The 17,376-nt window shown below is 41.3% G+C and overlaps 1 protein-coding gene across 1 annotated transcript in view; it reads left to right on the top strand.

The window, feature by feature from the left end:
• HLCS (holocarboxylase synthetase) overlaps nucleotides 1–17,376 on the top strand; it is a 124,376-nt gene that overhangs the window by 2,285 nt on the left and 104,715 nt on the right. Inside the window, exons 2-5 of the mRNA XM_056858566.1 lie at nucleotides 271–423; nucleotides 1,800–1,962; nucleotides 3,654–4,612; nucleotides 7,578–7,760. Of these exons, the coding sequence (XP_056714544.1) occupies nucleotides 1,911–1,962; nucleotides 3,654–4,612; nucleotides 7,578–7,760 (1,194 nt within the window). The 5' untranslated portion in view covers nucleotides 271–423; nucleotides 1,800–1,910. The remainder of the gene's footprint in view (nucleotides 1–270; nucleotides 424–1,799; nucleotides 1,963–3,653; nucleotides 4,613–7,577; nucleotides 7,761–17,376) is intronic.

Raw genomic sequence — 17,376 nt, 5'->3', positions numbered from 1 at the left:
GCCTTGACAGCTATGGAGCTGTTTCAGCATATATTGAGGCAAGCAGGTCATGATTTAGTATTTTATATAGGATGTGAGTCTCTGTGGTTGGGGAAGTCATTAATGATTTCTTTGTCACAAATTGATAATTAGCTGGCAAAACATAGTTGTATGAAGTGTGTCATCTGATTTTTGTGTTTGTTTATGGTAACTAGAGCGAACCTCTTGGGATAAAGGGAAAGTAAAGTTTTTTCAACATTTGTTGCAATGTCACTGTTTTTCTCCCCCCAGTCCCTTGAGGAATTAAACCAATGGACATTGCTTATTGTATCATCTCCTATTTATTCTGACAAAATATTTGAATCTGAACATATAGCATTTCTGACTGAAAGTATTTCCAATCAAGCAGGCAGTTCACAGACTATAACGTGCTCAACAGATAAGGTAAGCTTTTTAAGGCACTTCTGCTAAGAAGCCTATGTATTAAACTGTATAGACCTGATGTGGTATAGAGGTCAGAACGTTGGACTTACATTGGGAAGACTGTCCCTGCAGAACAGTCAAATGCATTGGGTTATCTGGAGCCAATCATTTCATCAAATCTCACAGAAATGTCTTGAAGAAGAGTTGGTTTTTGTATGCCGACTTTCTCTACTACTTAAGGGAGACTCAAACCGGCTTACAATCACCTTCCCCACAACAGACACCCTGTGAGGTAAGTGGGGCTAAGAGAGAGTGACTTGCCCAAGGTCACCCAGCTGGCTTCATGTGTAGGAGTGAGGAAACAAACCCAGTTCTCCAGATCAGAGTCCACTGCTCCAAACCACCGCTCTTAACCACTACACCACGCTGAGAATAAAAAGCAGGGATTATATACACTACTCAGTGGTAGCAGCAGTGGCCATACCATGAAAGGATCTCAGTAGCTTCTGCCTGAGACCTGGGAAAGTTTCTGTTAAATTCAGGTAGACAGTGCTGAACTAAATAGACAAATGATCTCACTCAGTGTAAGGGATATCTACCCTTTAGAAAGAAAATGGAATAAAATGTAATGTAGTAAAATATATTTTTGTTTTAAAATATTGCTTATATTGCATAAACATTATCAGTGCAATCTTATGCAGAATTAATTCAGCTCGTGCCCACTGATTTCAGTGGGCATAGACTGAGGTAACTCTAGGATTGCAGTGTTAAACTGTTTACATGAGGGATAATATAAGAAAATTTGTTAGAGCATTATGTCTTGTCTTAAGTCATATACAGATACTTGCATTCTTACCTTTGTTAAGATTAGATGGAATTTACTATTATTTATTTGTTTATTTACAAAATTTGTATCTTGCCTTTTGGCACAGTCAGGGCCACTAAGGAGGCTAACAATTAAAAGCAGAACATTATCAAACCCATCATAAAGTCATTTAAAACTACAAATAACACAGGTATAAAAACCAGCAGTTAAAACATTGGGCAGGAAGAAGAGATCATAAAGGAACACCAAAACAAACAAGTCTTCACCCTCTGGCAGAATACACTGATGGAAAGAGACAGATATACCAGGGAGGGTTTAGTGTTTCTATTTGATATTTCATTGGAAGAAATAGATATAATTTCTGTTATGTTGTTAGAGGTATTGTCTGATTTCTGCCTTGAGGTTTGTAGCTCTGGAGGATACAGTTCTGTAGCAACTGCAATTGGTAAACTAGAATTGTAATTTTTCGGTATAGGAATGTCAGCTCATTTTTTGGAAAAGTCCTTGAATATTTTGATTACGTCAATTTTTTGTTATATCTTGTAAACAATGCTGTATATATTTTCCCCAGCTCGTGAAGTGGTCAGATTATTGTTCACCTTTGGCGTTTAAACCTGGAGAACCTTACGTATTATTTGCTGAAGCCAGTATAGACAACTTCAGTAGCCTTGGGATAGCATTTATGGAAGATAGACTCCAAATGGACAATGGAATGGTACCTCACAAAATTGTGTGTAAGTGTTATTACAAAGAAATTTACCATTACATATTTTGTATCTGCAATGGCACACAAATAGTGCAGCCCTTAGCAAAGTTACACCCTTCTAAGTCCATTAGTCAGTGGCCTTAGAAGGGTATAATTGTTTAAGATTGCCATGAAAGTAGCTTCTGCAGATAGCTCTTGGCAGCAACCCATGCTAGAAAGTGGGCAATGTCCATTCTGCTGCACTTTTTTAACAAGAAAAAAGAGTACATGGTAAGCAAAAAGTAATGATTGTGGAAAAAAATCACGATATAGTGAAGCACATGGACCAATTGGCCTTACCAATTAAACAAGCTTATTACTATGAGTGTATCATGCATAATCAAATTTATACCAAGTTTCCAAATAACAATAGTGTTTTGTGTCAAATATCAAAATAACTACAGCGAAGTGCTATATGCCATATGAATCTTAACAAAACAAATGTACTGCCTGTCAATTGCAGTTCCATTTTTATTAGTTTATGAAGTGCATGGGTTTGAGAATTTAAAATCCAGCCCTAATCTTCAGCTCAAGACTATATGTTGTCAACTTCCAACACAGCGTACTCATGATTAAACATGATTTATTGGAATGGTCACCATTGGTTTCAATGTGTCTTGCTTTCTATCTAGTAGGAAGTAAATTTGAGGCTCAGAACATGATGAATGAAAAACTACTATGGTGTTAGGTAGGGCTGAAAAAATGATTTAACTCATAGGTAGCTAGTAGAAAGTTTTTCACAAGTGTTACAAGTAATGGGAGTTTGCAGCATGACTAGAAAAGGGTGGTGGTCTTGGGTATGTCTAGCATTAATTCAAGTCTATACTCCATCCTGTCTGTCCAGTGCTGTAGTTATGGCTACTCCCCCAAGACAGTGTGCAAGGGAAAAATCTACTCTCATTATATGGGTTACAGTTGCATTCACTAGCATATTTTAGAGTTGGCCTTATGTATGTAGTACTGTGGGACATATTGAAGCGTGGAGCCTCAATGTAGAGATCTTTGTGTGAGGTCTTAAGTGTAATTAATAGCTGGACACATTGACCTCCAAAAGAAGATGGGGAGTGTGTTCACATTTGTATTGCCAGACAAATGAGAAAGCACATCTCTGGTCACTTTATGCCTGTTTCTCAGTCCATTGTTGAAAACCACATATTCAGTCCTGCTTAAGTGGACATTCAGCAGGATAGTCATATAATTGTGCTGGACTGGGGCAATTCCTTCTCAAGAAGTGTAGCTGCTCATACCTACTGAAAATCAAACCGCTGAAATGTCTCCAGTTGACTTACCACATCTAAGGCTCCAGAATTAACACATGTAAATCTTGACTTTTGCGACTGGTTGTGAGCCACTTTAATAGGTCTGCAGTCTAGTGCTCTACCTAACTGCTAGACATTTTCTTTTATGAATAATAGTTTAAAAAAATATTGCATGGAATTTAAGACACTTGCATTTTACTAGCAAAGTGACACAATCTTGAAGTTTGCTTTGCCAGTGCTTAATTATATGTGGAAGATTCACTGGTAACTGTACCCCTCTGTAGCATTGTAGAAGCTAATGTTATTGAATTGAAAATATGGTTGCACCGTTTTTTTATGATTGGGGTACTGGTTTAAGCTGTAGAGGTATTTAGCCTTGCAACTTTTGTATATTTTGTTTAATAACTTTAAAATGTTTTAGCTATACACCTACAGAAGTCAGAGTTGGAGGAACTGGAACAGCTGGCACAAAGCACAGAAAAGGAGGCAAAGGCTAACAATGTACAACTTGGTGTGCCAACTCAAGGGTCAACATTTGAGATAGTTGCTAACCCAGAAGAGGAAGCTATTGACTGTGCAGAAGGTGGTGATCAAGAAGTTCAAGGACAGAAATGCAAACTGAAGAAAGCAGATGAGCATCATGAACAACTTGAGCATCTGTCTGAAAAGGAAACGGGTAGTGGGGAACATCATCATTTACATCTTTCTAGCTGCCATGAGTGCTTGGAACTTGAGAGTAGCACTATTGAGTCAGTTAAATTTGCCTCTGCAGAAAATATCCCAGATCTTCCTGATGATTACAGTGGCAATTTTGAAGATGTTGGTTATCTGGCAGGACACCTGAAAAGAGTAAATCTTACTGGGAAACCTCCTAATATCTTAATTTATGTTGGTTCTGATCCTGGTAAAGTCAAATTTGAAGAAGTAAAATCAGTCATCATGGAATGTGTTGATATTAATGCTTATACTGTCTACCAGCTGTTAGAGGAACATGTGTTGAGTGTTCCTTGGGTTGACAATGCACTGCTGTTGGTCATTGCTGCATCAGAGCCCATTTCAGATTCTGTTTCCAAACAGTTTCTGGTTTTCATGACAAAAGGTGGGAAGGTTCTGGGACTTTCATCCTCTTTCAGTTTTGGTGGTATACAAATAAAAAACAAAGATGAACTGACAGACACCGTACAGGCCTTGATGTTTTCTAAAACTAAGGACTATGAGATTAAGCTAAATGTTCTAGCTAGTGGGAAAGTTTTCAAGAGAGAAACTGAAGAAAAGCTCAGCTCTGTGAAGCCTCTCGGTTACTTGGACAGCACAGATAAAGACATGATGGTTGTTCAGCTACCATATGGAAATAGTGGGGGAGAAGCCATTCTTTGTCAGGTATTGAATACAAAAGATCTGTTTACCCTATTTTCCACTATGTTTTTAAAGAATATTGTTTGCAGGAAACCAGATGTATAGGTAAGCTGTATATACACTGAAGTGTTAAAGCTTTGGATGGCAACAAATACCATCTATGACTGAAAAGAGATGTAAAATTTCCAGGAAGTTTGGAGCCATAGGAAAAATCTCCTTTTTTCTGTGAAACCCCCCCCCCCCGAGACTTTGGGGGAAGCTGAAATATGTTCAATACTTAGTTTCCTATCAAACAAACTACTTTCTGTTAGTCTCTTTCCTTGAAAACTCCAAAAAAGGGGTCGCCATAAGTCGGCTACGACTTGAAGGCACTTCACACACACACATATTTCCTATCAAATGTAAATTACTTTTAACAACATAAAATTACTGTATTAAGTGGTACTATTTGGCATATTTATGGAATTTAAATGTTCTGTTCTATTACATGGGATTTAAATTTCCTGTAAGAAAATTTGCAATTATATCCAATACTTGAGAAAGGGTTGCAAAGTACTTCACCCTATGCTGCTATAGTACATCAATATATCTAATTCTCAGTGTGGACCCATCTGCGGATACTTAAATCTTGAAACTGGAGCCATGAACAAACATATCTTTCTGCAAATCGAAGAAAAGCCCCAGTTTACAATAGTGCCAGCATTTGAGCCTTGGTTTATGTCAGTAAAAGCCAAGAGGAGGAGCAGAGCCCTTTTCAGGGCTGTTTTGGCCTTTGAGAGAGGACTTATTGGGGTGAGGACCAGCAGCAACCACTGGCAAGCCTGGCTGCTCACTATTATTCAACTACAGCCATCGCCCAAAAGCCAGTGTGGGGTAATGGTTAGAGTTTCATACTAGGATGTGAGAGACCCAGGTTCAAATTCTCACTCTTCCATGGAAGCTCACTGGTGACCTTGGGCCAGTCACATACTCCCAGCTTAACCTACCTCACAGGATTGTTGTGAGGAGAATGATGCTTTGGGTTCCCATTGGGAAGAAAGGTGGGGTATAAATGAAGTAAATAAATATGACTATGGGGGCAGATAAAAGATTGGTTTGTTGGTAGGAAGTAAAGAAGGAAGCAGGAACAGGTGACAATATGGGGACTGCCAAGAGGAGGGAAAGAGGAAATTATGTAGGGAGGGGGGTAGTGGAGAAAGTGAGGTGCCCCTGGCAAGTACTTGCAGGTTCCCCTGGCAAGTACTTGCAGGTTCCCCTGGCAAGTACTTGCAGGTTCCCCACTATGCAACTGTGCCTGGCTGGTACCACACATCTGGGCCAGGCCTGGCTGGCACTGTGCAAGTATGCTTGTCCCATACTGTGGTACCTGGGCCCAGAATCTACAGCCGCCACAAAACTGGATCTGGCGGCAACAGCCAACACCACCAGTGCTGGCATTGTGTACATGGGCCAACTCAGATGTTGGCACTGCACAACTGGGCCTGCCCAAGCCCAGCAGCCAGTACTGCATTGAGTTTTCCTGGGGAAAGGCTGCCAGGGGGAAGGAAGGAGGGAATGCTAGAGACAGGGGGACAGGTAAAGATAGGTTGACTGGTGTGTTGGAGAAAGAGAAGAATGTATGAAAATGGGAGAGGCTATGGGGATTTTTAGGGAAGAGAATGAGGAAATAGTGAGGGAGGGCAAAATAAGATCCTTGCTGATCCTTGTTGGTACCCCATGTAAGCATCTTAATTTTTGCCATCTGGAAGGTAAGAAATTAAATTCTGTAGTTTAAAAAAAGTGTTTTACTTGTACAGAAACACTCTCATAAAAGTCACAATGAATAGATCTGGCAGCATATGTAGATATTAAGTTAAACTTTATATCATTAAAATACAGAACTCTTTAATATTATAACATTTTTGTTTACATTTAAGCAAAACAGTATTCTTGAATGTGATCTGTCTACAGTATACGTAGAAATTATCATTAACTAATGTGAGATTGCCTTACATAAATTTTAATAATACACATTTTGAGTAAAATCTTGCCTTTCATTTCACTCATTCCAAAAAGAAAAAAAAAGTTCTTTTAGTGTTCCCTCAAATGTCTAAATTAAATGGAATCTTGCTGTGTTATTGGATGTCCATTGATTCCTCTGTAGTAATAAAATTCCATATTGCAGTCATTTTTGTTGAAAGAAAAAGGGAATTTTACTTTCTCTAAACATTCAAATTATGAGACCAAGGCTGCAATCCTGAAGGGGGGGGGAGATCGGTATAGGAGTCAGTGTGACCCCACGCCAATGTAAGTGCCCACTTATTCCATGATAAGGGGCACTTATGCTGGTAAGGGGGGCATTCACACTGGCTCTGGTAAGCCACACCACTGCACAGGACTCCGGCGCTGATACACTGACAGTGAAATCCGGTAAGTGGGAGCCTGCACCGGTGTGGGGCAAACGTTCCTGGGGTGTTAGGAGGGGTGGAGCTGATGTTATTCAGCTTCCTAACCCCTTTCACCCTGGGAACGACCCCTTGCGAGGCAGCATTACTATGCCACCTTTTTTGGTGGCGTAGCCTCGCTGTCTGCTATGAGGGCATTTTCCCTTTTTTATTTTTATAACTTATATTCAGTAGCCAGGAGATTCTGAGGAGGCAGCATGGCTGCGCTGCTCCCGTCTGCCTCAGATATACCCCCCCCTTCAGGAATGGGCTGTTAGAATTTTTATTTTTAATTGACTTCTTGTCTGATGATAAAACGTTATTTGGTTTCTTTTAATATAAAAGTAACAGTGGTAAGTTAATAGTCTTGTTACATGGCAATGATTGTTTCCTTCTGTGTTGAGTTGTGATTAAAGATTAGTATAAAACAATGAGAAAATTTGGGGATGTAATAGGAACAGTTTCATTTAGCAGTTTATATATTTATCATAAATCTCATACAGTGACTGAATTAGTTTTATTTACAGGGTTTCTTCCCACCCCCCACCCCCTTCAAATATTCACAGGCACGTTTAGAAGTGGATGTCAAACGTTTGGCTAAAAGATCTCAAGATGACTTCAATTTTCTCAAAATGAGTAACATCACCAGATATGAAGTTCTTAGTGAAATACTAAAACTACTTGGTTTGAGCTGTGGATTAAGTGAAGTTCCCTCATTAACTCCTCTTTACCTGCTCTCTTCTGACTTGGTAAGTATTTATTTTATTTAAAGATAACATTGATAAATACCAAAGCATAATAATTACAATTAACATAACGAGTCCAACAGAATTGCTGGTATGTATCCAACCATCTGTGGGCTTGGCCCTTCCATCAAGCCATTCCCGGGTTCAGCAGAATTTAGGTGACAAAGTGCAGGTTGTTAGTGGGAGGAGAGAATTGACAGAAATAGCTGCTCCCTCTTCCAATCACTTGTGCCAGTAAATCTTCAGAAGTGTATGGCTGTATACAGGCCACTAAAAATAATCATGCGCAGAAGGAGAAAATCTCTGGTAAATATGCAGTGGGCTCAGAGTGGAAAAAGCTATATGAGATATTAAAAATATAAAAGCCCTGGGGAACGGAATAATTTTAATATGGTAGCTAAAACTCAGAATTATGTCTGTGGGGGAGTGCATGTCAAAGCTGAGGGACCACTAGGAAGAAGGATCTGTTGCTGATTACCACCCATCTTATGTCAGAGGGTGGGGTACATAAAGCTGATGATATTTGCCATTATCAGTTGGGCTGTTATGGAAGCAAGGAGTCATGAAGTCTTGAACACACATGGAGCTGCATTGCACTGAGTCAGACCATTGGTCCCTGACTGTCAATATTATCTGGCAGCAGCTCTCCAGAGTCCCAGGTTGGGGTCTTCCCCACCATCTCCTACCTGTTCCTTTTAACTGGATATACTGGGGATTGAACTTGAGATATTCTGCAGACAAAGCAGATGTTCTACTACTAAGAGATGGTCCCTATCTTTACAAATGTGTGTCCAGCTTATATATACATACAGTATGTTAACTATCAATAGTTCGCATTCGTTTACATCAAATTTCCAGTGGAGGATACAGGCATGGTGGTGTTAGACATACAAACATCCTTCTTTGATGCTACCAGTAGGTTATTTTATGCAGTTCTGTGTATTCTGAAGAAAATTCAGTGAGATTTATTTCCACAAAAGTGTGCATAAAACTGTGGCCATATTTCAATAGGCAGCAAACAAAGAGCTTGTGACGCCCAAGGTGAATACTTAATTTATGATCTTACAGAAAATCAATGTTTAAAAAGTGCATATGGAAAGATGCTGGAAATAACTCTGGTGAAGGGCAAGCTGTGCCATTCTGACATTTGGGATGTTACAAATAAAGAGTGCTAGTTGCCAGCTGCAAACAACAGGCTGTCAATAGGCTACTTGTTGTAAGACTCACTGCCCAAATCATGCATCACCTGGGGAGATGGAGTTCATGTTATGATGCATTATGAATGTAGTTGCTGAGGTCCAAGTCACAGATACAGTGTCGATCACTAAAACATTGGTGCGGATTCACTTCTGATTGAATCCAACACTAGAGTACACATTCCTTGAGTCACCAGCTCAGACATGTCTCAGAGATCTCCTACCACAAATGTAGTCACCAGTTTTCTGATGGAACAGGTTCCCCTGATGTGGAAACATGAAGCGCTTTAGGGTTCTGTTCTTTATGTTTTAGGACATGATGAAGGAAGGCGGAATTCCTGAGATCTATGGAGCTACAAGTTTAGTCTACAAATAAGGAAAGGGATGGTTTTTAGGATTACTTTATTCTCATGAAAAGCACATAGGCTCTGCCTGATTCTTATCCCTGGGAACCTCTAGACCAGGGTGGATTTGATTTAAATCACGATTTAAATCACTAGTCAATAAGAGTAGATTTTCACGATTTAAATCACTAGTCAGTAAGACTATATGTAAATCATGGTGTTCTACATGAGCAGCACTTCTCATGATGTTGTTTCATTGGGCCACCAGGCCTTGCATTTCTTTGTTGAAGTGTTTGCATTTTGCACACATGCATGCCATTCCCATAGGTAGAGGAACTTAATTAAAATATTCCCAGACTGGGTCTCTTTTACGGCTGCCTGTCATTATGGGTTTTCTCCTCCAGGGAAAAAATAATATGATAAAGCTCAGACTATATACATACAATTATAAAAGTAAATTATACACACAAAGATCCCAAGACTTGTGGAATATTCTGCTCAAAAAGTTTCACTTTCATTTTTACTGCTTACCTCTCCACCCTCACACTGAGCTCCTTGTGCAGATCTGTTCCACTCCAAACAATCTACTATTCATTGAACTTCTTGAAACTTCACATTTAAGTGGTAAGGGGTTGATTCTGTGCACATAGATTTGCAAAGAAGCAATGGGATTAAGGTCTTTTTCTCAACTCTGTGTTTATCTCTGCAGACACAAATTCACAGTTTTGAGAACTGGAAAACCAAGCATCTGTAATAATTTGTAGATAGAAAAATCACCCAAAATAATCTTACAGAAACCTCTAGAAGAGCATGACATTATGAATGGAATTTATTTACTGTACCAAAAATTTTAAACATTGCATGAATATACAGCCTCATGCTACATAATTAAAGACTAATCCTTATTTCATAACCTTTGGACTATAATATCTTAGAAAAATATCTTTAGAGAGATTTTTCCTCACAAAACATTTTATCAAAAAAAAATTTATTTAAATTTTAAAAATCTGATCTAGACAGAGGTAACAGACTAAGAAGGGGACCGTTAGGGTAACAACATATGTGAGACCTCATTCAGAACTTCCAAAAATAGTTGCATCAAAGCCCGAAGCACCGTGTGCTACCTCCAGGAGGGGAAGTGATGAACCACAAGAGGGTGGTTAAGGAGAGCCCAAGTTTGGAAACACTTAGGTAGACAAAGAACCTCCCACTCCATAAAAAGAGAAGACAAAAGCCAAGTCTGCTACTAATTTACATGATGTGCCTCTATGCAACTAAGTGAAGTCTGCCTCCGATGGTTGACATGTCCAGAGGAACTGATGAGTGGACATAATTACACTAAGTTTGAAAACCAAAGTCAAGCAAGATTACCAAAAGGCATTAAGAATAAAAATCTTGTTTTACGAACGAAATGTTTAATACGGTCCCAGACCAACAATAAAAAACTTTTACATAATAAAAACAGCTATATATATCAATAAATATATCATCAAACATTCGTAGGGGAACTATTAAAAATATAAGCGTAACTAGAACACAGTTAAAACTCATTTGTTGGGTTCGACCCATGCTCTTCTAGCCTTCATAATTTGCCATCCAAATTTGGCCATTTTAAAAGTTAGCTCAGTGTCTTTAACTGAGAGCAAGTTAGAAAGGCGAGTCGCTCTAGTGCTCCCTGAGTGATCAGCTATTACAAGGGAAATGTCTTCTCTTATTTTATTATAAATTTTGCAGTCATAAATGGCATGTTCAAGGGTCTCTATGCTCCCATCAGAACAAGGGCATAGACGTTCACCATAGGGGATCTTCTTGTATCTACCTTCCATTATAGCTGAAGGGAGAGCATTGCAGCATAATAAGGTAAAGGCCCTCCTATAATCAGGATTTTCCAGATGAACAAGATATGGCATCTGGGTCACATTAGTAAGGGTATTTTGATTGTTAGACATTTTTAAGTCTATTCAGATCATGCTGTCTTTCTACGTCTCGTATTCTTTGCCTTATCAAGACCCTGGCCTGCAAATACTCCATAGATAAAAGTAGTTCTTGAGAGAGACCATAGAAGCCTAATTTATTCTTCAGACTCCTCAACCAGGGAGAGGTAAAAGTGTCGTACAGGATCAGATTAATGAGTCCTTTAGGACAGAGTGCTATTTTAAGCCAATAAGAAATTGCGGCTATCCATATCCTCGCTTCAATCGTAACCTCCCCAGTCTCTATTCGGACTGCAGCATTAGAGACGCTGGAGGGTATGTTTTAAGGTATGTAATTGATTTTCCTGCATCTGCAGTCTCAGCAGAGAATATGATAGTGTCTTATATCTTTAATGTGTACAGCTTCCTTGGATTTAAATTCCATTGAAAAATCTGGGATTTCTTTCTTAGGCTGCTTCATCATCGTGATGATTCTACCAGTCCCAGTAGCATTCACAGTGGCAAGGGAGCATTCACCTGACACATTTTCCCTGTGCATTCCTTGCCTCAGACTCCTGGGGGCACTATTGTTCCCTCACTACTGGAGGGAGGTTTAAAATTGGTATCACTATAGCATTGTAACAGTCTGTCTGCTAGGTTTTCTGAATTGTTGGCTCTGTGTGAAATCAGCCTAGTAAAGGTTGCCTCACTCATCAGACTTTTTTCTATAAGGCTATGATCTCAGGATGGTGGAGGGACCATTTGTGAAAGTGTCCTACTTTGTTAAGGATTGGGCTTCTGGGCAAGGAAGCTTTACATGCTTCCCAAGGGAGAGCTCTATTTCTAGTATATCAGGAGACAAATGTACTTCAGTTACTTCCTTTCAAATTTCTGTAAGGCTGATTAATCCTGTTTGTTCCTAAACAAGTGCAAAATCCATAAACTCTGTACTTGTGTGTCTAAGCTTTTAGATTTTGGAGAGTAGGTACTTATTTCCTTCTTCCTCACCAGTAGATGGAATCAAGTGGGTTCACCCAGGGGGAACAATTCTTTTCTTTTCTATCCATGATTAAATTATTTGGAGAACAAATTGACCCATTTGTTAGGAAGTGGGTGCTGGCAGCTGTACACCCACTCCTACCAGCCAGCCTTGCCTCTCTATAGGTGGCGAATAACTGTGTCTCCAGTGCCATCCAGGCTTAGGTAGGAATAAATTTGAGGGGTGTAGGGTCTATGACTGACCCAGCAATCTCACATACTTTCCCAAGAAACCATCTCATGATTTATAGTTGCTTTTTGAAAGCCCTGGGAGAACCCACTGCAAGAGAACAGAGACATGTTTTTAAATAAATAAATAAATAAATGTGGTGAAGCATCAGTAACACTTTGTCTGTGCAGGACAGCCTGCTTTGTATTTTTTTAATTGCCAAAAGTGTGGAAAAAATACAGGAAAATAGCACAGAAAATACTGGAGTGGATTATGACCATGTCATCCTCTGAATTGTCTCTAAAATAGCAAATGAATTGTATTAGTTCCAAACTGAGTGGCTGATGCCGAACCAACCTGTGATTCTGCAGTTTGCTTGCTACAAATCAAATCATCTTTATTTCGATACAAGATCAGCTCTGAATAAAAATTAAATGTTAAGTTAAAATAATTAAAAGAAAAAAATGTTAATAGTTCTGGGAGAGATGATTTGAACAGGGGGAGGAAAGATCAGCTATGGGGTAAGATTTTCAGACAGCCATTTTTGAATCCCACAAGACCGAAGGCAAAATTTGGCCACTTGGGTGGTTATCTCCCGAGAGGAGTCTAAGAGAAGGGAAACCTTAGCTTCTTCAGATCTCCCAGGAAAGGTTGACAATACGGGGAGAATACACTGTGATCTTATATCGTTGTAAAAAGGGCATTACAGCAGAACATGTTCTATGGCTTCCAGTTTCTCTGTTTTGCATGGGCATAATCGTTGGTAAAAGGAATATGGTGATACCTGCCTTCTAGGAGGGCTGAAGATAAGACACTGAACTGTGCAAAAGTAAAGGCCCTTCAGTATTTACATACTTCCAGGGATCCAGGATAGTCTGCAGAATAAAAGGTTTGATGTAGTGCAGGATGGGTGAGTATTTATGAATCTGAGCCCTATCTGATTGAAGGGCATGGTCCCAGAGTCTTTGTTTGATCATTTCCTTGGCTTTTTCGTATCCCGGGGCAATATGGCTTGTGGGGAAAGGCCGTGACTTTGAAGCATCTTCTCAGTTGCACCTTGCCAAGTTGAGCAATAGTTATTAGTGAGAATCAGAGGAGTTAAGCCAATAGGGTTAAATATAAGTTTTAGCCAATAGTTAAATGCACGGGTCCACATGTTGGACTCCAAAGGGATCATTCCAGTTTCTAATCGGAGGAGGGTGTTCGGAACGCATTTCGGGACTCCCAGGTATCTTCTAAAGGAACTTAGATTGGATTGTTTCCAGTAAGCAAATATCTTTGTAAATGCAAAGCTGAGACCCATATAGAAGCTGGGGGACGACCTTCCCTTGAAAGGCTTTAGGTTCTGCTGGAATGTAAGAGGCTCCTTTAGTAAAGTGAAATTTTAGTATTGCGGAGGATGATTTATAAGCAGCATCTGCTACATGAGTCGCTTGTGCTATCCAGAGTCCGGTTGACTGATAGACCACTCCAAGGTATTTAAAGGCTTTGGTTTGTTCAATGTTGTGGTCTTCAATCTGCCATTTATGAGTTGGGTGTTTTTTTGTAAACACAAGGACTTTTGTTTTTTGTTAATTTATTGTCAGTTTTTCTTCTTGGCAGTATAAGGCAAAGGCGCGGAGGGCTCTTCTGAGGCTCTTCCCACTCTTGTGAGTGGGACAAGATAACTGTATCATCCAAGTACAATAAAGCAGGAATCATTCTGTTAGCCCAGTGGTCGGCAAACTCATTAGTCAAGAGAGCCAAATATCAACAGTACAATGCTTGAGATTTCTTTTGAGAGCGAAATTTCTTAAACTTAAACTATATAGGTAGGTACACTGTTTATTAACTTAATAAACTTTAATTAAAGTTTTAAGTCTAAATTATAGGTACATAATAAAACTTGATATCATACTTAATAGTGATCTTATTTATTGATAAAAATTAAATTGTAAGTAAGGTATCCATAAAATTAAATCATGACAATGACTGACAAACACTTAATGTGAACAATGGCCTTGCATCTCATTTGCAAGGAAGGAACTGGGGAAGAAAGGATGAAAGGGAGGAAGGAAGGAAGAGTGGGGGAGGGAAAGAAAGGAAGGAACTGGGAAAGGAAAGAGAAGGAAGGAACTGGGGAAGAAAGGCAGCCTGGAGCTGGACTTTTGGGAGCCGCCTGAGGGGGACGAGGAGGAGGAAGGCGGTGAGGAGGAGAGTTTACCCCTTCCAAGTGGGCTGGTGATTAAGGCGCGAAATCCGCCCCCATCCTGGAAGTTCCCCGCAAGATCCTGGCCGGGCAAGATGCGGCCTGCGTGGGGGGCGGGAAGGCGATGCGCCGGACCGGCTCCAAACTCTCAGTCTGAGGCGCGGGGAGGGCGAAGCGAGCTCGGTCCTGGCCCAGGAAGCATCGTCGCCTTCCTCACCCGTGGTCAGGCGGAGCCAACAGGAGGAGGAGGAGGTGGGGGGGTGAGAGGTCGCCCAGCTCCGGTCGCCCATAGAGACAAAGGCGGCGGCGGCCAAAACGAGGACCGGACAGCCACGCCTTACTCCTCACGGTGGAGAGGAGGGAGGGAGGAGCCCCCTCTCTGCCAAACCAAGGCATGCAGCCAGGCGGCAAGAAAAGACGGGGGGTGGCAGCTGAGGGGCTCTTGTCGTTCTCCGGCCGCCGTCGCAATGGTAGGAGACGGGGACGGCGCTGGGGCAAGAAGGAGGAAGGGCCACTCCTTCCTCTCTCGAAGACCCTCCCGCTGCTTCGGCCGGCCTAGGGCGCTGCCTCCACACGTGGGAAGAGCCGCACTCAGGGGCCCAAAGAGCCACTTGCGGCTCGGGAGCCGCACTTTGGCGACCCCTGTGTTAGCCAACTTTGGTGGGTGGTAGCTCGGGTTCCTTAGTTGTTGCACCAGGGTGTTAGTATAGAAGTTAAAGAGTAAAGGGGCTAAGATACAGCCCTGCTTGGCTCCTTTTCCAAGTTGGATCCTATGTGTGAGATGGCCTTGAGGAGTGTATCTTTAGATAATTCCTTTTGTGCATTGTGAGGATAAGCAGGTATAGCCTTGGGTCTATTGAGGAATTCTAAAGTTTTGACCATAACCTGGTCCTAGATAGACTGTCAAATGCTGCTTTAAAATCCGCAAATAGGGTTGAGGAAGATGGCGGCTGGCTACTAGGTTGCTACAAGACCAAGAAGGTGTCAGATAAGGCTTCTGACAGCCCCGTCCCCGAACAAGATGGTTTCCCCGCAAACAAGATGGGGTTCTCCGTGCACTCCCCCCCCCCGTTTTGCACACGGGCTCCGGCCAGGGATTTACAATTGTATTGGGACCCGCCCGTGTAAATCTTCGATCTGATATCGGGTCCCACACACAAAGCCGAGAGCTCAGCCATCTCCTCCACTGATTGCTCTTAATCGTTTCTGTTTCAGTTTTACTTAAGTCGTTACCGGGAGGAACCGACTACATTGTTTCTTTGTTCCTATAACTCAATCATGTCTTTTGTATTAGCCCTATATATGTATCCTCACTTCCCCAGTCTGTATTCCAGCCTTGCTCGTCTCTTACTGAAATCACTTGACTTTCTGAAATAAATCTTTGAATCGCTGCTGTGCCTGGATTGAAGGTCTGTTGCCTGAAACGCTGTGTATTTGCTGAAGCCTGACATAAGGGTACTTTGTAGGGAGATTGCTCCATGGGGCCCTGTCCTAAAGGGGCCCGCCCCTCGCTGTTATGGCCTCAGGCAGAGAGTCTGAATTGGCCTTCCCTTCCGTAGCAACCAGCTTGACTCTCTCAGCAAGCCTGAGCCAGACTGGAGCCTCAATCCTCCTCGGCCTCTGCTCTATCTGAACTTTATGCCTGAGGCCTCTGTGGGCCAAGTACCTGCCTCCGTGCTGCATCCTGCAGCCACCTTCACTGACATCGCTCCTGGGCCCCCGGTGCTCCAACTCAGCCCTGCCCGGCCTTGCAGGCCTTGTGCCTGTGGCCTCCGTGGGCTGAGAGCCTGCTGCTGCAACGCCTCTGTGCCATGTCCTGTGGCCGCCTTCGCTGCCATCATCTCTGGGCCCCTGGCAGCCGTTGTTGCGGTCGCTCATCACTGGCAGTATCCGGGCCGTCGCCGCTTGCCTCTCCGTGGCTGTCTGCTGGCCGGTAAGTCAGGGCTTGCTGGGAGTCCTGGGTTGGGCCAGGGGGAGGCCAGCCCAGGACAACTTCTTGTGGTCAAGTTGGCAAAATTAATTAGGACTCCAGAAAGTATAGTATTTTTAATTGTTAGAAAGTTAAATTGTTCCTCTTCAGTCTGATTTTTCCCTGAATTCTCAGACTTGTTTTGGAATTTGATATATTTATTAAAACATATCCGTTCTTTTCAACAGTAAATTATCTGAGATTAAAGTTGCATGAACATCTGAATTTAACCAGTTCCATTGTTGGCTCCTAATCTTGACAGGAGCTTTAGCAGTTCTTGTTACATTTTTCTCAATGCAGTATGATGTTTCTGGAAAATAAACTTTTGAAAGTTGGCCACACTTTAGAGACTGATTTATTTGCTATATAATTGGAACAAAATTGTGTTTGATGTTGTAGTTGTTAAAAATCAATTTAAAAAAATGTCTGAGTGGTGTCACCTAAACAAAGGTTTGTGGGCTTTTAAAGCCACAAGATGGCACTTCTGAGCTGTTTTAGAGCCAGTCTTTCCCACGGTGCGGGGCTTTTGTAACGGTAACTTTTAACACACATTGTGTCAAAAACAAGTGAAGCACTTGATCAGAGTTGATTTTTATTTATTTTTTAATTTCAAACAGTTCAAGAACTTTAGAAGGTAGCTGTATCGAATAGTACTGAAAATTATGCCCTATACAGATTTCAAGGCTGTGACCAACAAATAGTTGAGCCATCAGGCAATTTTGAATAAATGTTCTGAATTTGTATATTTGGGCAAACTTTCTGCAGTGTGTTTTGCGTTGCTATAAAATTTTAAATTCATTTT

Source organism: Euleptes europaea, chromosome 12, assembly GCF_029931775.1.
Source record: "Euleptes europaea isolate rEulEur1 chromosome 12, rEulEur1.hap1, whole genome shotgun sequence".
Taxonomy (NCBI): Eukaryota; Metazoa; Chordata; class Lepidosauria; order Squamata; family Sphaerodactylidae; genus Euleptes; species Euleptes europaea.
Note: the sequence above shows the minus strand (reverse complement) of the source record. Positions and strands in the feature narration are given on the sequence as shown.